The 23,864-nt window shown below is 42.5% G+C and overlaps 1 protein-coding gene across 3 annotated transcripts in view; it reads right to left on the bottom strand.

Moving 5' to 3' along the window:
• Positions 1-7,625: 7,625 nt before the first annotated feature.
• EMCN (endomucin) overlaps positions 7,626-23,864 on the bottom strand; it is a 64,025-nt gene continuing 47,786 nt past the window's right edge. Inside the window, exons 9-13 of one of the 3 annotated variants that reach the window (XR_013924333.1) lie at positions 22,555-22,579; positions 21,509-21,570; positions 20,838-21,039; positions 10,663-10,725; positions 7,626-9,420 (exon numbers count right to left, since the gene is read on the bottom strand). Coding sequence is in view for 2 of the 3 variants with exons in the window: in XM_080368679.1 (XP_080224805.1) it covers positions 10,667-10,725; positions 13,696-13,809; positions 21,509-21,570; positions 22,555-22,579 (260 nt within the window). In the remaining variant the exon portion in view is untranslated. Of the gene's footprint in view, positions 9,421-10,662; positions 10,726-13,695; positions 13,810-20,837; positions 21,040-21,508; positions 21,571-22,554; positions 22,580-23,864 lie in introns of all 3 variants that reach the window. The other 2 variants (XM_080368679.1, XM_080368680.1) reach the window with 2 other exon arrangements.

The following is a 23,864-nucleotide window of genomic DNA, read 5'->3' as shown; positions in this document are numbered from 1 at the left end:
TAAAAAGTTGACCATCAGTTGTAACTTCCCTTGATTTCTGTTTCACTTGCAGGATTTCAGGCCTGACATGTGTTTTCCTGGGCATTAAACCTGCAGAACAAAGCAGGAACCGGTCCTACGTGAGCCTTGGCGAGCTGCCGTCCCCACCAGAGATGCATGCCATGCCTTGGCAATATGATGCATTTTTGCTCTCATTTTTTCCTCTCGGTAACATGGGGATAACATTACTCATTTTCAATTAGAAAACACAGACACTAAGTATTAATGTGCTCCATTTGAAAGGGATCTCTGAAAGCCTAGAAATTATTTCATCCATAATAGTTAGGACTTCTTCCCTGAAGACCACCTTGAATATCTGGAATGCTCACTCCAGTAATTACGTCCCTTAACTTTTCCTTATTTTGCTCCATCAGGTATGCTGTTTATACTCTGTGCTAATTTCTGCTGCTTCCAAGACACACAGGCAAAATAACTAATTTTATATGTCACACCCAGCTATGGAAAATAAAAACCATATGTGCCTAATGACTGAGGCTCAGCTAAAGTTAGTGCATTGCCTTTGCATTGCAGCTGAATCCTAATGATAGTGTTCCTAAAACTGGCACAGTCAACTAGCTAGTTAGGTGCCCTCATTTAAGGGGTGGGGTGGGTGGGGGGGAAGTCTGAAATATTTTAAATCAAATATTTCTGGATCTGGAAGTCACCTTCATTCTGCAGTCCATAGCAAGCCTCTGAAAGCTGCAGTTTTTCAGACAAGTTTTTTGCAAGTGCAAGAAAACAAAGATCCTCTCTCCTCTGTCCAAATCACATTTCTGTCTCGCAACAGTATCTGACCATCTGCCCCTCAGAGCAGGCTGCAATATTATCAGATCACCTGGTGTAGCTCAAGAAAATACATAGTGCCATGTGCTTTAATTTTATTCTACCAGAGGATGTGTGGGTACACAAACACACACCACTTGCCCCAGTAATGCAGCAACCCCACTGACTTTTTCAGTGTCACCATTGCTCCTCCTTATACATTTTGGTTTAATTTATGACTTGCATGGGGACAGAAAACTGAGCGTGTGGACAAAGCATCACCATACCTGACCCAGTCCTGCTGCATCGAGGTGGCCAGTGATGAACAAAGCTAGCTGGAGAAAGGCAGGGCTGTGTTTTCCGGCCTACAAATGGCACAGGGATGACTTCAGTGCAAGGTCCTCAACCCTCCAAACAGTATATGGCGCATACAGCACACAAAGGACATAATCCCTGAACAGCTCACGCCGTCCGTGATCTGTACACACAGGAAATTTTTTTCTTTGAAACTTTGAAAGCCCGGACCAGAGAGACAGCGTATTTTCACTATTCATTCATCAAAAGCTATCCCTTACCTTTGCTCCCAAGGCACTGGCTGAAGCAGCAGGCTGAACCCCTCCCTGCCTGCTTTGCTCCCACTTCTGCTGCTCTTTCCACATCTCTCCACTCGTGGCAGAGAGATCCATCACCTTCCCTGCGTCATGCTCCTGCACATGCTAATGCTTCAGGCCAGCAATGTTGCAAAGAACCACTAAAACACTTTATAAAAGAGGTTTAAAAAACAATGATGAGCTTTGAGAAATCATTTGAAAGGGAAAGCATCATTCCAGATTGCATCTTTTACAGATTTTGAGGCACAAGGAGCAGAGAGTTAGGCTCCAAACTTTAATGTTGAGTTTAAAATGGAGCTTTTGACTATTTTTTTTTTTAGGTATAGAGCTCAATGGTGGCAATTCTGAGAGGGCCAGGTGGTGCCAGATGCAAATAGCTCTTCTTGGTACACAGATGCTTTTGTGGCTGTGTGAGGGCAGTGGGCGCAAGCAGGTGCCTTCCCCCTTGTCAGGCCATGATTTTTCAGGAAAGGGCAAAAGCAGACCTCCTGAGGGAGCAGCTGAAAGCAGCATCTCTCAAAAGGAAGGAAAGACAGCTACAGGATAATAATTTTTCCCCTCACCTGCCGTAGTTACTCAGCGAGAAACACAATTGCCATGCACAAAGGACCAGGCACTGAGATGCACTCAAATATTGCACAAACCCCCAGCAACCCCCTCCTCCCGGTGCTCAGCCTTCCTGCTCCTAAGCTAGCAGCCAAACGTGGACAACTAGGGGGGAGGGGGGTTTGAGCACATCCAGGTTTTTGGAGGATGGAAAACACCCCAAAGCCTCCATCCTTTGCAAACAGCAGCAGTTATTGCCACAGAGGAAAGCGGAAAGCAGCCCCAGCAATAAGAAACCTACCTGGCAGGAAGGAGGGTGGTACATGGGGCCAGATTTGCCTGGTGATCACACAGTGGAGGCACCTGAAGGAAATGATCAGGGAGATGGGAGACACATGTGCCTCAGTCAGCTCCCCTGAAGGGTGAGCACCCCGGTGTCTCTCCTAGCCCCTCAGTCAAGCACAGTATGGCACAAGAGCATGAAAGCTTGCCGTGGGTTAGAAAGCACCCAGCTTAATCAGCATGAAAGTGTAGGCTAATTCACATCCAGGTTCTTCTGGAGGTCCAGCCCAGGCTCCTCATGTAGAGTGCTGAGCAGAGATTAAGTCCCTGTAGTGCAATAAAATGAAGTCCTTGCTGTCCGTCTCCGCAATGAATGCGTACAGATTTTGATAGAGGGACCTGGAAAGGGTGTGAGAAGCAAGTGTGGTAAGTTCAAGATAGACGAGCTGCCCTGGGCAGCCATACGGGGTTTGAACCAGGTAGGTGCTTTCTCTTCTGATCCTGCCTCTTTGCCCCCTGGCCACGAGCAGGGACTCTGGCTAAGCAGCAGGAGAGCATTTAGTCTTCTTGCAGCTCACCTGTGCAATTTGACCTGCAAGTCCAAGCAGCCCTGATGCTCAACACTCTCTGTCCAGCAGGTACCTGCTATTGCCTGTTCTCTGCCCTTTGCATCAGGTGTGTGCTTCACTGAGTTAAGCTGTTAAATCTGAAAACTTTCCCTCCAATTACTTTTTTGGCAGTAGCAGCTCTTTGCTGAGCTCCCTGGTGCTAGGTCTTCTTTGGAAAAGCGTGCATGGGGTTCATGTAAATAGGACTAGAAGTACGTGAGTGTGATCAAACTGGCTGGTATAGGGCACCTGCAGCTGCATTCTGACCCGCAGCCAACAGCAGTTGTTATAATCTGAGGGCCGAAGGTCAGAGGCTGTTTATTCTTTCCCGTGGGTTTTTCTTGGGGTTGATGCAAGCAGCGGAGTTGGGCTCTGGCTCTGAACTCACCCTAGCTATGCGGGTTTCATTTGGCATGCTCTTTCTCACCCTTCCTCCCTCACTTCACCAGCTAAATTCAGACTAGGCGCTCATATGCATAAAAGCTGTCAAAAGAATAACTTACAAGTACAAGAGCTAGAAAAGGCTTGAAGTGTAAAACTGGCAGCCCTTGAAGAGCTGTGGGGACTATCCAATCCATCTGGTGCTCCTGGGTGCACAGCAAACCAGCTTTTGACTAGTTCATAACCGTGGCACATGCAAAAGTCTCAATTATTGCTTCTTAGAAAAACCAAATTATCTCCTGGAGTCAGAGACTGACAGTCACACAGTCTCTGCAGTGTTATGCACTGCTGAATTTTTGCTGGCTTACTCTCTGCTGTTCTCTACTGCCTGTAATTGCATTGCATTTTAATTGTTTAGCATTGTCAGAACTTCAGCCCGGGGGCAGCAGGGGTGGTGAGAGCTCAACACATCAAATTACTACCCAAAGAGCAAGCAGACAAAAAACAAGAGTGAGGAGGGAGGGAGACAAATGAGTGACATTCATTAAAAGAACAGCAACCCTGACCAGGGAAGTGTGCTACTGATGTAATAAGAAAGCTGAAAGTTGTTAATAATAATAAAGAGCATAATAACACAACATCTGGAAAAAACTAACGCACTGTGGAAAGCAGAGATGAAAACCAGTAAAATGCTCCTTGCCCACATAATCCTGTCTTCCCTCCCAGTTTTATTTTGTGGGTTTTCTTGTGGGGTTGAGCTCTGTAGTTGCACTGTTTAGTGCTGTTCCCTTGAGTGCTACGATGTGGCCCCAGAAGCTGGCATCCCTGCTGCAGAAATCCCACCGTGCAAGGCAGCGAGGCAAGCTTTCCCGCAGGCAGGCTTCTGTTTTGCCCTTGGCCAGCCTGAGGTCCTGAGGGCTGGTCCTTTGGCATCCCCAAAAGATGCTGCAGGTTCAAGTCCCTGGGGCAGGTTTTGAAGGAAAGGGCTGCTTGCAGGCTGTCCCGCAGCACAGGGGACAACAGCAGTGGCAGGGCAGAGGCAGAAACCAAGGGAGTGGGACAGGTGCAACACAGGCCCCTGCGCTTGCAAAGGTTGGGCATAAAGTGCATCTTTTTTTTCTTTTCTGGAAGGTCTGCCTGTGGGGACCAAAAGGGGTGGATGAAATGGCTGGATCACGTGCTGTTGAGGAAATAAATGAGTTTTGCCACCTGTGAGTGTCCTGAAGCCCATCAGAGCCCATGCTGGGGCTGCCCTGCTGAGGCACCATGGTAGCTTTGACCTCAAATAACTGACTAAACTCTGTGCAGAACCTGGAGCTCCTTAACACCCTTAAGTTACGAGAGATCCTTCCAGGGAACAGGTACAGCACAACATGGCAGCCACGATGTTACCTGTAGCTGCCTGAAGAACAGTCCTGGGGCTGCCCACCATGGTGCAGGGTCCCCATGCCCCAGCAGGACCTGTTCAGTGTCCCTTCCAGGCCACTAGCAGGCAGCTCCTGGGTCTTTCTCCCGGCTACCTGCAAAGCCATGGGTAGATAAGATCATAGAATGGTTTGGGCTGGAAGGGACCTTTTTAAAGATCATCTAGTCCAACCCTCAAGATGAAGGCAAACAGATCAGCACCTCAACAGGCACAGCTGGCACTTCCAGCAATGAAGTTGCTGGTGGTAGCAGAGAGGTTTCTGGCCCAGGCCCTGGTGCAGCCCGGTGGGGAAATGCCTCTGCTGCGGCCCTTCACCCAGGGCAGTGTGCAGGGTGGACACGGGGGAGCTGAGAAGATCCTTCAGCTGCCTGTGCTGAATATTTTGAGGGTATTGGCATTTCACATCAGCTGCACTCACCAGGGTTAGTTAAAGCCTGTGTTTTATAGATCGCTCTCGGCCATAAACTGTAAAGCTGCCTCAACTGGGAATCAATAGAGTAATCGTTAAGCTCATTTATTTCATTAGGTATAGAGTCCTAATTTGAAGAAGTTGAGGAGCCATAATTAATGGTGTCAAAGAGGCCCTGAGATGTATATTTAAAGCTTCCTAAGGAGAGCACGTTGCCCATAGACACAGTGTGCTGGAAGTACCCGGCACGCCAGAGTGTGCAGGGGGCTGGGGGATGCTCTGGGGGCGAGCCCCGGGGAGCGCCCCAGCACCACAGAAGCCCAACAGCAATTCAACAGCCAGCACCCTGCGCTGCTCCCCTGCCCACAAACTGAAGTGTAGGCTGCAAACAGCAGCATTGCCACCATGGGGCACAGCAGAAAAGCCAGATTCTGGGGTCAGCAGAGGGGTGCCTGCTGGCAACCAAGGCATCCAAGAGATGCTGCAAACACCCTCCCCGTCCTGAGCCAGTGAGACGTATGTGCTTTATGCCCTTCTCCAATTCTGCTGTGTGTCGGTGTGCAGTTAAATGGTTTGCCCCTCCTCAGTGGGGTGGAGTAGCTCTGGCACCCCAGAAGCCTTTAGAGGTTTTGAAGGGTGAAGTATCTGGATGGTGCCGCTGTTTTTCCTTGCAGCGGTCTTCCCAGATGGTGGTACTGCTTTCCCACACCAAACAGACAGCCCCCGAGGAATACTTTTTTATTTAAGCACCTTTCTGAGCAGTGCCATAAGCAGCCTGTAAATAGTCCTGTCCACAGAGCCAGGGGTATTAAGGGCTGGAATGATTCCTGTGATCCAATAAGCAGAATAACAAACAAAAGACTGACCCACTCATGAGCAGTTCACTTAAGGCCCTTGGCCAAACATGCAAAAATAAATATTTAAGTACTTAGAAGGCTAATAAGCTGCTTGTGGGATTTTTAAAAGCACCTAATGCCTACCTCTTCAGCCTCTACCTTTTAGAAATAATTATTTCATTTTTCTGTTTCTCATTTTTGGACCTTCTTCCTGTAAATAACGATCAAAGTCTTTTTCTTTCTGGTATTTATTCTCCTATGTTAGTCACATAAGTTGCTTGATACAGCATCTTACTGTGGGAAGTCAATAGTCAATGCACTGTACTACACCCTTCTGTATGGGTGTTTTAGTGCTCACTTCTCTTGTTTGGGACTGGGTCCGAAATCCCAATGTGCTGCAGCTTGGTCACTCTCAAAATATTGCCATTTTTTTAACTGAACAGGGTTAGGAGTCTGGGAAGAGCCTAGGGAAACTTTTCTGTCCTTGAAGACAGTGACTCGCCTTCCCAAGCTGAGCCCAAGATGAATAGTGCTGGAAGTGCCTTCCCTCCTCACAAACCTGACCCCTGCGGGCATCACTGACCCTGACTAACGATACCCCAAACAGCCTTTGCCAGCAAGTTACCTTCTTTAGTTTTGGATTGTAACAAGTAGATCAGAAGCATATACTCGACCTAAAAACTTGTTTAACTAGTAACTCATGAGCTGAACTAATTTGAAAGCAGATTCAGTTCAATCACATTTGCTTGGGCATGCTCATTCCACGCTGAAGTGGATGTCACTCACTTCTGTAGCAAATTATGATACAGAAGTTAAAGAACACTCAATTTAGGTGGGACTGTCCACAAAAAATGTATTTAAGCTTTAGTAGAATGTGCTTTACAAATGTAGAACCAGTTTCCTAGGTATCTTTATATAGACAAACATGGAGGGCCAACTTTTACTTTTGTTTTTGTTTTGTTTTTTGGCTATGCTAGCAACTAGAAAAACTCAAGTGGATCTTTTAGACATGTATTACACTAGAGCTGTTGAGGCAGACAAGTGGAATTGATTTTTCATTTCTTTTTCATCTACCTGAGTCATTGCGTGTAACTTCTTTGCTAACTGAGCTCTCTCTGCAGTCAGTTCATCACCTCCCATTAACGACAATTCCAGCATCCCTAGCTTTGCGAAGAAAGAGCCCCAAATATTCTTCCAAATTCTTTCTGTGGTTTACAGATATCCTTCAAGCAAATCTGTCTTCTTGCCTTCATATAAACATCAGTTCCCTGCTGATCCTTCGCAAGGATGGAAGTTCATACATTTCCCTTTACCACAAGCTCTGTTGCCACAGGGGTTAAGAGGATCACAGGTTCTTTATTTCTGCTCTCCACTAAACCCATCTCTTTTGCCTCACGCATGCTCACAAAAGCCAGTCACTTTGAGACACATTTCCCAGCCTTCCGATAAAAGCTTGGTTGTCTGCCATCCCCTTATCATGAAAAGCCCAAACATCTTCCTCCCTTGTTTTGGTGTTTTTCACTTTTCCAGTACCATGATTTGCAGCAAGTCCTGCTCTCTTACCCTCAACTCTTGTCATAAGGAGGACTTTTCTGTACCCTGCTTGCCACCAAGAGCATGCCTTCTGCAAGGTCTCATGCTCTCCCTGCCACCACCACTCCCAGAATATGTAGTGTCTGCTCTCTAGGCTCACTGTAAAAAGTTCAGCACGCTCTGCTACAGGAATGCAGAGTAATTAACAATAATTTTATTAGGTATGGGTAATGAATTGCATTTCTGCAAAAAGAAAGAGTCACTTAATAAAGAGGATAGCTTTTAATAGGCAGTTAAAATGTTTTTTTTTGACACACCATGGTAGTTCCTGAACAGATTTTGTGCAAACATATATATATATATATATCTCACAACCTTTCTCTGCTTTTTTCTACTGTACTTTTTTAATGATGCATCATGCTACAAATTTTTTTTTTAATCAACATCAAAATCCACAATGATTGCTTTTTTCATAGGAAACTTCAGCAATCAGGAATCTGAATACTTGCAGATGCCACCTAGAGTATTTCCAGATGGCCTGACCCTTCCAAAGTAGGTATCCAAGACTTTTCTGCTCCTGAACAACCCAAGTGATCCAGGAATACTTGAATGAACCACATGAGCTCAGCTGCAGCATGGAGGACACTTGTTGGTTCCCCATCTTTCACAGAACTTCATCAAAATTTTCTCTTGGTGCCGCTAAAACAGAGGTTTATTAGACCCATCGAAGTGGCGATAAGAGCAACAGTGAAGCACAGGGAAATGAACACTTTTCAGCTTTGTGTATAAACATAAACTAACACATTTGCTCAATCTCCTACCATACCACTAGGTAAGTTTTATTATTTCAGAGAGGGAAATTGGAGAGCGAAGTTCCTCAAAAGCATTGTATCAGTAAGTATCAAAATTTTGATCATCGTCCTGGCTCTTGGTCCTGCACTTACACCACCAGTTGTCTTATTTCCATTTGCCAATAAAACAACGGAAGCTCCTGGCATGCTACCAGAGTCAGTGGATTGAGACTGAGCAGATGCTCACAGTAATACAATTTTCAGACATTTATAGTTCTAGAAAAGTAGGATACATGCAGATAGCACTACTTGATATTTTTGAATTGCTAGCTCTGTACAAATTAAGAGAGCCTGTAATTAGCACTTGAAACACTCTTTAAACTTCCAGAATTATTCAATAACCCACAGGAATCCCCTGCATTACTCAGAACAGCGGGAAGAAGTTCATCTGTAAAATTGCTTATCTTGCTGATCCCCGCTGTGTGTCCCAGGCTGTATAAGAGAAATACTTATAGCACACATAATGTAATTAGCCAAGGAACAGGTGAAAATAAACTATATTGCCTGCTACATTACAAGGATCATATTCAGTAATTTACAGAACTTCAAAGAGCCTCAGTGCAAGGTATATAGCCCCTTCACAGAAAAAAGCACACGCTTCAGCATTTCACCCAGGCATCCCATCCTGTAAACATTTATGACAAGCAAAGTGTGTGCTACAGTGAGGAGTCTCATGGAAATCACTGAATTAATTTTCATAGTGGCAGTTTTCCCAGTACTGTTTCAAGGGTCAGGCCCTGTTTGTATTTTGCTACATACAATTAAAAGAACCCTATCTACTAAGTTCAACAAAGTATGCTAACATATTCCTTCCTGTATGTGCAGAAAACATTTTTAGTTACTGCTATGCAAGCATCGCCTGATTTTTACATTCTCTTCAATCTTCTTGAAAGTTTTCCTGCTTTTACTATATGTGAAAACAATAAATACATATGATATGCCAGTTATTAAGCCATCAAAAAATTACATGTCATTCCAGAAGGGACAGGAGACACTTGACGTTTAGAAGTCAAAAGCCGGTCATTGATGCAAATGTCCTGCCTGGTAAAAAGCTTCAGCTACTCCATGTTTCCAGTGGAACTGCAGCTTTGGTTGGGAAGTTCCTGCACACTGTGATAAAATAGGCTGCTTCACATCTGAAACGACAACAGTATCTCAAGCTTATTATTCCAGGTAAGGTCATTCAGGAAAATAAGAGTAGATTAAAAATGGATGACATAGAGTAAATCCAATATTGGATAGACAATAAGGAATAAATCCATTGTCCAGGATATTGTCCTGCATCTGCACAAACAAAACCACCTCTGGGTTTTCAGTAATGTAGGCAAAATCACAGTCTGCTGCTCTAATTCAAGGGACAAAGAAGGTTATTTTGTCCTTGCTGTTGGCATCAGGAAAGCTCGGTTTATACATCTTGGGGAAAATGAGAATAGGCCAAAGATGTTTTGTCAAAGGGTGTCTCCACGTTTCTGGTCAACCAGATCTCTCAGTGGAGGGTGATGGGACCCGTTCTAGAGGGGCTTCATCCTACAGTGACGGTGGAAGGCTGGGCTTCAACCAGGCCCAGCCTAGCTGCCTCTCTGCAGTCCATCTCACATACGCTGTGACACTTAGTTCCTCAGGCCATCCTTCTCCTCTACCTTCCTGCACTACCCTGGTCCCGCAGGGCCCTTCCCACAGCCTGCCTCTTTCCCCCATCCTCAGCAAAGGACCCCATTTCCCCACAAACAAGAGAAGTAACTTTGTGGGAAGTGGAGATGGTGGTGCCTGAGAAAGTTTCATACATGAAGGAAAATGCAGTGCCCACATGACAAACAGTGGGTTTCAGAGGTGCTCTGACTGTCTTTGCCCTCACACACATAAAATTACTGTCCAACACCTGCCAATTTTACATTAGCCACCAAGGAATTCCAGCCATAATAAACCACCTCAATGAAAGTGCTTGCGTTTGCATGATGTGGAACGGACACAGATTTTTCATTAAACCGAAGGAGCTGAACACTTCTGGGTACCAAGTTCCTTTTTTTTTTTATAGGTAAGTGCCTTTAAAAATATCTTACTTCTCACACAAACAAGAAAGAAAATTCACCTAGGGAATTACAGCCAGGGAATGCTCCACGGTTAAAGCCAAATGCTGTGCCCATAAAGGTCTACCTCTGTGAGGTGGAAGCTTCTTCAGTCACTCAGTTTGCCTGGGATTCTATGATATCGTGCTCAAGCTGAGCTTTGTTTAAGCCATTGCTCCTTGAGGCTGCCACCAACTGAAGCCATTGCTCTTTTTGTGTTGCATTTTTAACCCTTTTGTTTAGTTACATGGCACAATACTGAGACTAAAAAATGCTATGTTACAGGGCGTAAGACAAAAGCAATAAACTCACACATTTATTGCTGAGGTGTGGATAGTTGCCGAGTTTTATTCTTCCCCTGAGATGAGTGCTCTCCTACAAAACAGAAAATATATTTGTATTAATTAAACATGCAAACACAAAAGGACAAATGAGTCTAGCAGGAATACATTACCGACCACCATACAAACTACTCAGTTTTAAGATTTACTTAACCAGCAAAAACTGGCCACACAAAAGATTTTTACTATGCTCTCACTGTTTTATAGCTTATTTCCCCTGTGTTTTGCTCTCAAGTGGTGGGTTACTACCACAAAGTATTTCCAAGGGAGTTCTCAAGGGGTTAGAAGGGTTAGAAAAGGTATGACTTTCATTCATTTGTAACTATGATTAGAACATTAAATAATATAAAGGTACAACTATAAAATTAATTTTTGCTGTTATCACAGACAGCAGCTCAGTTCCTCCAAAGCAGGAAAAGTCAACATTTAACAACTTCAGTCCTGGGGAAGTGGAGCCACTGCCAGCAGTCACAGTCAGACAAATAAGCCTCCAGATGACGATGTGTTTACAGTTGTCCTATTTTCAAACGTGTGTCCCAGGAATGGCAGTGGGATTTCTTTGAGTCAGAGATTCATACATGTTGATGAATGGGGAATGGCATCCCCAGGCTGGACAGATCCCCATGGAAACAGGCATAAGGGTGGGAAAACCCAAATGACTCCAGGAAACTGCCTTCTGCCTCTCTGCTCACCTGCAGGAGACAATTTAATGCCTGACACGTGCAAGAGGCAAGGAAGCGAGGAGTTGTGTTACATTCTAGTAAAAGTGAATATGTATTAAAAAGCTTGCATATGATCTATAGCCTGGGGTTGAAAATTGTAGTACAAGTTAGGATTATAACAAATTCACTGATTAGGCATTTAAATAATTAGCAGTCAAATTGAACAGTTGCATTCCTGAAGAAAATAGGAAAGACTTGTCAATGGCTTTCAGACAGCTTTTCTTGTCAGCAAAAAAGGGCTCTTCAATTTAGTGCAGCTTTTTGGAGATGGGTAGAAAACTTGGTATCTAACAGGCTTCAATGAGAAACACTGAAAATTTTTCAGCAATACCGTGAGGAAATGGTGTTTGCTTCCCAAGTTTGGATAAAATTATTTTAAAAACATTATAAAGTGTTGCTAAGTTAGAGCTTCAGAAGTTATGATGATGTTAAATTTCAGCTAAAAAGGCCTTCAGCAACTACTTCAATAATGCATAATAGAATTTTTTAGAGAAAAGGAAAGCACAAGTTTCTGGTAGAAAAACCCCCAACATTTCAACAAGATTTATACGTTTTTGGTACGTGAAAAAATTTTGTTAGATACAAATTTTGTTTTTAAAAGCTAAAATAAAGTGAACCAGTTCAAAATTGTATAGTTTTGCACTAACAAATGAATGAGATTTTCAAGAACTCTCATTTTTTTAAAATTTATTTTTATTTATTTTTTCCTTTATTATTCTTTCCTTCTGCATGATTTTAACTTTCCTGTTATATATACAGAAATGGAAAATTTAACAGAGTGTGAAAGGGAGAAATTGGAAAGATTGTTTAAAAAAGAAGGTGGAGGAAAAATGAATTGAGAAATATATTACCATGGAGAAGATGATATTCAACAGTTGTAATAAATATCAATACTTTGTTATCAGTTCCACTCTCAGCTGATTGTTCTGTCCATGCCAGAAATTAGCCAAACTCAAATGGAAGACTTTGCACCACAGGAAAATAACATGCCTAAGGACAAGCTCCAGAGCCAGCACAGCTCCCTGGGTCACGTCCCATAAGACCATAGCACACAGACACTCACGTAACCTACCTAGGTCTCCTGATGCTACACACATAATCCCTGGAAAGAGTGAAATGCCACAAACTATTGCTGGGGTCAATGTCCCCTATAATATCAATGATTGTTCAATGAGGGTTCAATGCAGGCAGGGATGCTCTTCATTGCTTTGCCCCTGCACTCCCAAGAGAGTGGGAACCTGCCAGTATTCTGAAACAAAACCAAGTTATTGCTACTCCACGGTTGCAAATGTGTCTGAAGATATTTGCTTTATAGGTCCTATAATCATTAGTGCCAACTAACAATTCAGTGATGAAGAGAGAATGGTTATATACTTGAGAAGAAATGGTCAGAGAGATGCTCTCTATTCAAGAGTAACAAGGGTAATAGTTTCAGACACAGGGCTGCAGTACGCCTTGAAACTGCACAGAGAGGTGTCTAGAACGATTTTGGAGTCTAATGGCTCAGCAGTTTGATGTTGTGCTAAATATCCAGCTGCAACACAAAGAGCAAATTAATAAGAACATTCAGGTTAGTTGCAATTGGGGAGACAGTTTTACTGATCTTAAAACAGCCTTAACTGACAGAAAAATTCCAAGACTGCAAAACCCCAAATTTGCCCCCAAACCATCACCCACTAAAAACAATGGATTAGACCTTGCTTCCCATAAGGGAAATGAAAAACAAATACTTGTGTTTAGTATTTTGTTTGAACAGATGATATTTTAATCGACTGAAGAAATTATCTCACACTGAACTGTTTGCTGATGGAGAAAATACACATTGCAGTGGCAGTACTCAACCAGTCTAGACAGGTTACCTGCATGCTTTGAAGGCTGTCGTTGAGAGAGAATGCCAAATACACCAACAAATGCAAAACTGCTGGACAATGTCATCAGTGAAAAATTGGCTTTTGTTGATTCTGGATTATGCATTTAGGAGAGGATGACACACAAACTATTGTACACTAGGAGATGGAAGGTATCAAGAGAGACTTGAACCATCACAGTACAGTTATTGACTTCTCACAATATAGTTACACAGCATCTTGCATAAAGCTATCGGGTGATCCAATTTGATAGGAACTATGGCAATAGTTTTCTGATAATGGGTTGAAAATCCATTGCACATTTGCCTATTTTGGTAAGTAAAAGTGGGAGACAAAGGGATCTGGAAGAAAGTATTTGATGCAGTTAAAGTGCTGTCAACTGCACAGCTGCAAGTGCAATGTGACCCCCTTTACCTGTGATCCTGCCTTGTGACACCTCTCCTGATGGAGGAGGAGTTGTGGGCTCAGATAGATTGGCAGAGGGCAGTGAGAAGCCAACCTCATATATATCACGCACTTCTACAAAAACTGAAAGAAATGATGCACAGTTTGAGAAAGAGGCCTTACGCAGAATATTTGGAAAACAAACTGAGACTGATACTGACATGGAAGTTTTAGTTGACAAGCAAACCCTTCCATTGAACCTTTTATTCTCCCTCTCATCCTCCAACGTTGCACCTGTTTGTTCATTTTTGTCTGAAATTGGATTGTAAACACAAAGATATAGGCACAATGAAGTCTCTAAACATTAATGTAATATAATACAGACAGAACTGTAGTTAAACTGCCTAACTTACTGCTGAGGGAGGCTGTGGGTGCCACAGGGGGTAAGATAAATTCATGAAAGTAAAAGCCACTGAGAACTATGAAGCACCAAAAATACAACCATTGATTCAGGATATCTCCAAGCCACAGACTGCTGGAAGGCTATGGAGGAGAACACGTTACTGGACACCTTCCCTATCTGTTATCCTTCCCTCCACATCTCATGCTAGCCACTGTCACTGACAGGACTTGGGGCCACACAGATCCAGGACCTGAGCAAGTACATCTGGCTCAGACCACAGCTTCTTAGCTTCAATATTAAAAGAGAAGGTGCTCTAGCAACTACTGTAATACATCACCGTTCTTTCATACGCACAGCCTCCCATGTGCCACCCCTCAAACTCTTCTGCTGGAGTCCTGATCATTGATTCACCCAGTTAGCAGTCTAGCCAGGGGGCCCGATCCAATACACACTGCATACATCCCCCTCTAAAACGCAGTCATACTTAAAAAGGACAAGGGTAAGGAAGAAGCAACAGGAAAACTTTCGCATTCATAATTCCTGATCCTTTAACATATTTATGTTAAGAGCATGGGAAGTAGCCTGGGTATACAGATTCTGATGTTAACCAGGAAAGGAATAGTACTTCAGTAAAAACACAAGGCTTTCTAATTAAAATTTCACTTCTGCAGTATTTGATTTGATTTTTCATTCTCAGAGATATACTAGTTTCTGACTACTAATGTTGCATCTTGATGCCAGTATATGTGGATAAGTAGTGGGACTCTGAAACAAACATTTTTTCGCCTCACATTTGCAGAAGGCAAATTAATTATTAAGGTATTAATCCCACTGTAATTTCCACCCCCCCGGCCCTCCCCTCCCCCCCCCCCCCTTTGTTTCAGAATCTTTATATATTATTCAGAATACACATAACTGCAGAACATGAAGAGAGTTAACAGTTCATATCACTATAAGTACAGAAAATTTTTGACCTGGGCACAACCGTCTGACATTATTGGGAAAGCAGAAAGAAAAAGGATATAAAAAATAGGTTTTGAAATCAAAAATAGGTTGTACTGCATCTCAGATTACATTCTCTGTAAGAAAAAATGAGTTGCACTGTTATTTCACTGTAATATCTGCTGCTGAGGTATTGCTCATAGGCAGCAATCTGGTTTGGAGCAAAGAATTAAAGCAACTTTTTCATAAAATAAGATTGCAGAAACCTATTTTTTTATAAAAGTATAAAACTACCTCTGCAGACACAGTATTCTAAATATCTATTTTTACCATGCTGAACTAAAAGAAAGAGGGGTGCATTACAGATGCTGGAGAACAGCACCAAGCAGGACCCAGCACCTGGATGCATTGGCTGGGTTTGGTGTGGGCCAGTGGTCCAGCCCCTGCGACATGCTGCAGTGCTCCCTGTCACGCACTTCACCAGTGCCCCTGCAAACTGCTCCTTGCCACCATCAGCAGAAGGATCTGTGCAGTTGACTAAGGCAGAGACCACATATAGAAACATTTGGGCGAAGGATAGGAATGCAATTGCTGCTGCATGGCCAGCAAAGGGTGGGAGGTGGCTCCCCCAAGCAGAGGGGGATCTCGGAAAGCTGCAGGCTGGAAAGTTAGCAAATGCTGCACAGATGAAAACATCACCTGACCCTCAGTAGTCTCAGTAAGAGACTGCTTTAAAAACCCTTGCAAATATGCACAACTCACAAACTGAATTAGAAATACAGAAGGAAGCAGGTGTTACTTAATTTTAGACTACAGGTTTGCCCAAAAGTCTCAGCTGGAAACGTGTGCAGTCAGATCTTTGTGGTGCAAGTAAACACAAACAGAATTCAGTCATGAGCTGCAAAAGGCTGAGGAAGTTTATTCTTCAGTTTCTCTGAAGAAAGAAAACACAACTTCAGGCCATTATACAAGGCTAAAAAAAATAGTATCAGAAAATGAGAAAGAGAAGGAAAGGGAAGCAGGTACTTGATCTATTTCTCTGTAGCGAGGAGATCCTTTTCTGTGAAGCAGTTTCTAGGTTTTCTACCTGCAGGGGAAAAAAGAAAAAAAAGACACTGAAAGTACAGTTCATAAGAGGAAAAAGGAATAATCAATATCATATCCTCACATTAGTAGGAACTCTTGCTCTTACCACTTCTAAGTGTGCAGCATGCCAGAAGACTTCTCTTCGCTGACCTGCATTGCTTCTCTTGCAAGCAAGAGGAGGAAGGAAAGGAATTTTCAGTGACAAAGTGCCTCGCCTAGAGACCAGGCTTCTTCACTGGCTCCTAGAGGCATCCACCTGGATCCTAGACAAAATGAGAGAGAGATGAAACTACCAATGCATCCCCCATCCCATGGCCTGCTACGGAACCATGTCCCCTGGCAGGGGTAGATTTCCCTGGACTGGGCCCTTAATGATGTAAGACATAAAGATTTTTTACCTCCTTAAATGCCATGGTCCATCCTCAGATGTGCTCAGCATAATAGAAACCAAGGAGGAATAATCCTTTGCCCCAGCTCCAGATTCGTTGCATTGGACCACAGCCACATCTGTGGTCTGATGTGTGAGGCAGAACCATTAAACAGTCTCAGCATTTGCAGATTCATGGAAAGCGGTGATGCAGGTATTGTCGTTCAACTACATTATTTCAGAAGACCACAAGATTTTCCAGGTCCAAACCCTAGCACCACAGTGGGCTGTCTTGTCAGGTGCTGAACTTCATGTGTATTCCAATGACCGAGGCAAGGTTTTGTGATGAATGAGAACAAGGGTTTTTCTTTTGTTTGGGGATGATTTTGGTACTCAGTTGCTAAGTATAGTACCGTCCCCAGCCTCTGATGTCAAAGGCTCGGAATCCACAAAGCTTTTACAGAGAAGGCTTTGGAAATTCAGGAGGTCCAGAGGAATGCCACAGGCACAAACTAGGGTCATTTCAAAAGTGACTGAAACTATGGTGTCCAATTAATCTATGCCATGAAACCCCACATATCTTCAAGGTAGGTAGCTCATCTTGTGCAAGGAATGCACCCGAGAAATATTACAAAAATCTATAGGCAGAAGGTACATCCAGCTGAAGCAGCAGATAACAATTCTCAGGTTGTTATTACTGTTAACAGCAGCAACTTTTGGAAGAGATGTGGAACATATGGGGAATGCTGGGTTTTCTGTATCCTCAGTTCATACTATTTGGTACTGCACTGCCACCTCAGAGCATCTTGAGATATTGACCGAGCCCTTTCTCCAGTATGATTACAATAAGTTAAGATTGTTTCACATGTGACAGACCAGCTGTCTCCTCAAATACCCATGTTTGCCTGGTACACTTTCCCAGCTTTGTTTAGCAGCAACATTTGAATTTTCATTCGTGTTCTCAGTGGGTGTCCTGGGAAGCCCTAATGCAGATGTATACCATAGACCTTTCTCCAGCCACCTTCCATTCCAGGTGCATCACCAAAATCTGAGCCACATCAGCTGGGACACATTTAATATCCTTCCACTAAATTCAATGCAGAACAGACAACACCCCTGAAAGCCAAGTCAGTCATATTATACCCTATAATCTCAAAAAAGCACACACTGGTTAGATAGCATGCCCTAAGGAATCAGCTTATGCTTAGGTGCCAGGATTATACCTAACAACTGAAATATTATGTCACCTGCACATTCCTATGAGACTTTATATTGAATATTGAGCTGGTGTGCTGCTACTATAAAGGCCCTTCATACGTTTTACCTGCTCTAGAATGGGTACTCCAGGCAAAGACCATAAAAGAAAATGGTCAAGTCATTACACAGGTATCAATATTTCTATCATGCATCATTCAACTGTATGGAGTAGCCTTACCCCAATTTCTATTTCTCAACCTTTCTGTTACTGAGGAATTTCCATCCCTCAACATTTTTCATGAGTCCTGAAAGGTGATCAATACCTTTGCTGGTTTTCAGTGAAATACACAAGAACTCTCACAGAAGTTAGTTCCGTTTTCAAGATAGGTAATACTCTACCATTAGTATCATGGATGATGGAACTGATCTCTTAGTAATCAAGTAAAACCCTCCATCTTATATTCTCAGGAAACATATCTACCACTGACAAGCCAAACATGCAATTCCGTGGGCTACGTTGAAACTCAAATAAGAAATATTTTTTGCAGGTAGACTTTCTAGAGCTCTGTATTGTAAAAGAACATTTATTCTCCCTAGGAAAAGCCACCCTAAATCTGCCTGTATATTGAACACGTAATGGCTGCAGTAAGTCCTGCAATTGCATAGTGTAAAACTTTCAAGACTATTCAGTTTCCTGAGCATTTTTATCCAAGCTGAGTTTTCACAAAAAATGCACGTACAGGCTTATCTTACATCAGGTATTGCAGTTCACTGGCAAACATACATGAAAAATCCAAGATGTTTAGTTTTGTCTTTTTATTTTACATCAGTTCTCAACTCTGCCTTAGAGCTTATAGCCATCGGCAGCTCTATCTTTCTAAGAAGAGTTTTAAAAAATGAGAATATTAAAGCTCAGTTTTACCTAGTGTTCCTGATGATACTGCTCCGTTAAAACCATTACTTTAGTCCAGGCTTAATTGAACACTGTTTTATTTTCCTGTATTCTTTCACATTAATTGTAGGTATTGGAAATAATATTCTTGATGAAATTAAATTCAGCTGTGCTTCTGAAAGAGGAGTCTTTCCTTTTTCTTTCAATTTATAGCCAGAACCCAATTTTAGAAGTCCTAACATTGGATCCTTCAGTAGTCAATGGACCTCCATAGGTCAGTCATTCGCTCATTCCAGTTCAAGAAATATGTCCAAGGCAGACGGGATAAATAGCCCTCTGGACACATACATCTCTTTCAACTGACTCTGTGCAGCCAGCTTAGTTTTTAGATAGATAAAATAAGGCAAGATTAAATTCACCATAGCCTTTGATCAAGATATATCATGCACAACCTGACACAGGGTTTTTTTAGGTTGCCTGCTTGAGCAGTTTGCAGGTCATATCCTCATTTGTTTTGTATATATGTTTTTTACATATTTCTAACAAATTATGTAATCTCAAAATCTTCTGTTTGGAATAAAAAGTAAAAAATAATGTATACTTATAATAAAGCTTAATCTGAACACATGTCAAAACAGAACTTCGTTGCATACATGCTTGACCTATGGCAGCTGAACAGCCTATTGATAGAGGATGATGTAGGTCTATCTGTAAAGGTAAGGCTGCTCTTAGGAACTTTCTAGTTTTAGTCAAAACCTTTTGTAGTTTTGTTGATATGTACAATCAAAGGCATCTACAACATACACTTTCTAAATGGCTGGACAATTAATTCACCTTTTATATGAGCTGGATTTTATGTGTCTAAAAAGGCAAAAGAACACCACACGTAAAGCACTTTACACAGTGCAATGGTTTTCAGCAGTTGTAAGAAGGACCATGAGTCAGACATCTCTCAAGTTTGTATCTCTACTGTAAGAAAAACTTGCCTTTATTCCTGAGAGCTTTTAATGAAGCAAGTAAATCTTATTCAAATGGGCAGGCATCCTAACTTATTCAAAAATACCTGTATAAGTGAGAAATATTTCTGTAAGAAAATGGGGCCTTCTTTCAGAGTGCTTTTATTTTAAGAAGTGTCTCTAAAAACCTGGGGAAAAACAGGACTTCAATTTCTGTGAAAGCATGTTTAATTTTGAAACATGTGAAGATGTATGAACTCAAGAGAAAATGGTAGCTAGTTTAAATATGAATTGTATTAATGAGAAGGCGGCAAGAATCTTTTTTCTAAGTGGTTATGACTCATACCTTCCAATTATAGCATGCATACATCATATTTCAGTAAAAAAGAATATAAAAAATCCTCTGGATGGAAGATATTCGGATACTTGGTGAAACAGTAACTGATTAACAAGCACCCAACCTCATCATGTGAAAGAAACAGTGAGCCTGAGTCTTTTCTCATTTACCCTGCTATAAAACACAAATAATTCTGCTGCTGCCAATAAAGTTACTTTATTGCTGAAACTGGTCAGAGGGCAGAATCAATCAAAAAAATGTCTATGAATTCCAGTTTCTGACTTCATTCAGCTTTCAAAGAAAAGATTATGATTTTAAATGAAAACATACACACAACTCCATACCCCTTAAAATACCACCCCCCCCCCAGCATTTCCAAATCACAAAGCTCTGAAGTGCAGTCACTTAAGTGCCAAAGCACAGTGGCTAAAGTGCCAAGGTGTAGTTTGCATTTGCTCAGCAGCAGTGGGGAAGAACGATGCACCCTGCAGTGGTGCAGGCCCTTCTCCCTCTCTAGCCTCCTAGCACGCCACTCTGTGTCAGTGAGGCTGCAGGGACCCTGCATGACTCTGGTTTGTTGATGCACTATGCAGTGGTGCAGGCCCTTCTCCTCCCTCTCTAGCCTCCTAGCATGCCACTGTGTCAGTGAGGCTGCAGGGAGGCTGCATGACTCTGGTTTGTTGCAAGGGTTGCCCTTTGGGTCTTTTGAATTGTGCAGAAGCTTCTGGGAGTTGCAAAGAAGGCCTGAGAGTCCAAACTGTGCCCCTCCAGCAAGTAGAAGTTCAGATCAAGTGCTGTATTTCAGAGAACTTCCCGAGAAATTTATAGGAAAAGGGAGAACAGCTAGCAGAAAACCTCTGAAATGTCAGTAGGGGAAACAGACAGCCAAAAACTGTAAAAAAGGGTGTTTTATACCTAAAAAAGCATAAAGTAAGAGGCTGTCTTTCCTGGAGGACTTCTGCGGATGCGGCGAGAGCAAAGGTGGGACCTACCTGACTGAGGAAGCAAACTTCAGCGGGTGAAGGGGGAAAGTTTCATCATGAGTAGCTCTGCCATGACAGGTTTCATTTTTCGTGTGTGTGTATGGGTGGGTTTTTTTGTTGTTGTTGTCGAATAGCTGGGAATGAGATTGGTCAGAATTTTGTTCTGCCTCAGTCTTACTTTGTGCTGCTCAGTTTCTTGCAGAACCTGTAACTGCATAGGATTTTGAATGCAAAGGGTGGCTGGGTACAGGGCTGACTGAACACTGCCAACACCAACTCCAGCAGAGACCTGATTACCTACAGCACCAAGTCCGAAACATTTTGGCCCCTGGGATATTATGATTCCTAGAACTTCCTTGTATAGCCAGATCTAGCTGATAAATATAATGAATATAGTTACTCCTGAACATGACTGGCTGTAGATCACTTACTAAATGATTTTAAAAAAATATTGTCCCTAAACCAATCATACTTCTCACTCCCAAATACTGATACCACACACAATGCAGCTGCACTGCAGCTCTACAGGAAATCTGGAGATTTGCACTGTAAAGGAATTGTTTGCAGTGACTTTGACCTGACAGGAACTGAAGATGGTTTTGCTATTGGAAACAACATCCCAAAACTACTATTCTCTGTGCTCAGAGATGAAGGCAGATGTACACACAGAGGAAACTCACCAGTCTCAGGAGAAGTGGTCTTCACAGAAAGAAGTTTGACACCTTCTTTATCTGACTGGGCCCTGTTGAAGTCAGAAAACATTTAAGCAGACAGTCAGCATGTATGTTGGTCAGCCAAACAAACCTCTAAGATTATGATCTGGAGAAGGCAGCACCTATGCACTTGAAATGGGTGTTGCATGGGATCCTGTCTAAGTCTTGCTGGTGGAAAACATCATATACCAATACCTCTAAAGACACCTTTCTCTTAAAATATCTAACAAATCAAGTCGCATGACTCCAGGTTCAATCTAGTGCTCCACAGAAGAAGTACATCTGGGGAAAAAGAGGATAGTCATCTTTTTTCTTTGCCAATACAAAGCTTTTAGCCATGTTGAAATGCAAGAAGAACCACTTCAGATGTTCAGGGAGTCAGGGCTAGCAAGTAAACCAGCAGCCCAAATGGTGCTTTTGGTAATACAAAACATAGAAGCCACAGCCAGACTCAATGGCCTCTAGCAGGTATCTTCTAATGGATCTTTCTCAGTTTCACTCTCCTCAAACTCCTTATGCCAATACTGTTTTAACTGACCCTCTGCAAATGGACTAGTAGAGAGAAGATGGGACAGAGGAACATAAAATAATGGGGAATATGAGAAAAATAAAAATAATACAGAATAATTGAAGAGAGAAAAGATGAACGAGAGAAGGGGGATAGGAAAGGATGGAGGAAAAAAAAATCAATCGAGGAAAAACTGAAAAAGAGAAGAAAGACTGGGTGAATGAGCCCTGTGGCACATCATAAGCCATTTACTGATTTCAAAAGGATCTCCTGCAAAACGGTTGAGAGCCATCACATTTCTATCCATGCTGGAACAGCTGCTTATCATGCATACAGGTGTGTAATAACTGCAAGCGCATCACTTAACAGGATATTTGTCTTCGGGCTGGCCACTGCTTCTTATGTTTAAACAGAGCAAGATCAAAAAAATCTTATGTGGAATCTGCTGCATTCACAAGTGCCCCATGATAGATCCCAAAGCAATGAAAATCAGGGTTCAACCTACTGTTCAGTGCCGTTCTCTTGTCTCTCTGGAAGAGGGAACAAAGTTAGTGTCATTTTGACTGCTGGAACTCAAGTAAATGTTTTAAACACAGCAATTGCAGTTGCTAGCAGAAGGCTTAGTTGTGATTTTGCAATATTGCATTTCAACCAGCTTGAATGGTAATTGTTACTGTTCTAGTTCATCTTCCCAAAAGATAACCATTTCATCTATGAAAGTGAACTGATATTGCTCAAATCAATACTTCTAGAAACTAGGGAGAATGATATGCGACTTGCACAAGAGCACAACAGAAGCATGTTTTTCCCTGTTGCTCTCAAATAGGCAGATGGCTGGCACAAAGGAGGCAAGCATGCCATGGTTCTTGAGTACATAACAACTGAACTAAAAGATACAGGATGAGGGAACAAGGTGCCAGGCTGTATGCTCTGGGGGCTTTAACCTGGCACAACACCTGAGAACAGAGCTTGTCATCCCCGTTGATGAGGAACAGGTTTCTCCCCAAAATTAATCATACAGTGAATATATTTTATTCTTATGTGCAAGTGTGGACAGATATATGGGGCCAGGGGGTTACATTGGAGACATGGAGCCAATTCTAGCCCTGTGGCACTGGGCACAGGCTCTCCATCCATGAGGGAAGCACACTGGATAGACCTGGGCAAATGCTATGGGAAGCACCACAGATATCTGTCTACTCTTGCTTCCAAGTGAATTTGCTAGTACTGTGCCTGCTGGCATATGCACGTGGGGAGGCTGGCAAGGAAACGTTCTTCACCTCCTATCTTTATCTCTTGATTCTGAATATTTAGTAATTTCCTAAGCAAAAACCACACCTTCCTCTGTTTATCTGTGTCTGGTTTTCCATGTCATTGGCTAAATTGGTTGTGACGCACTGTTTGCTTTGGTGTACAGCTTCAACACCTTGTTGGAATTTAGTGGAATTATACCCCGTTATCTTAAGTATTTCATGGACAGCAGTGAAACAGATACTGACTTTAGCTGCTCTGTCAAAACAACTGTTTCTGAAAACACTATTTGCTCAGGATTTTGTTCCCATGTACCTTATACTGTAACTGGAAAATTTTACTTTATATGTGTGTATATGTATGTATATATCAGGTATTTCCTACAAGAAAGCACTGATATTTCTTTGCCTGTATCTAGAAGAGAGATAAAATAAATAGAGCAATTTTGTTAAACAATATCTCTAAACTTAGTTTTCACTGTCTTTTTCTGCCCAATTGACTGATTGTGTTAGCACTGCTGTTTGTTAGTTCTTTGTAGCTGCAAAAGTGTGAACAAAAAGCTTT

This window comes from Falco punctatus (genome assembly GCF_963210335.1).
Source record: "Falco punctatus genome assembly, chromosome: 1".
Taxonomy (NCBI): Eukaryota; Metazoa; Chordata; class Aves; order Falconiformes; family Falconidae; genus Falco; species Falco punctatus.
The sequence above is the reverse complement of the archived record's forward strand: the minus strand, read 5'-3'. Positions and strand labels throughout refer to the sequence as shown.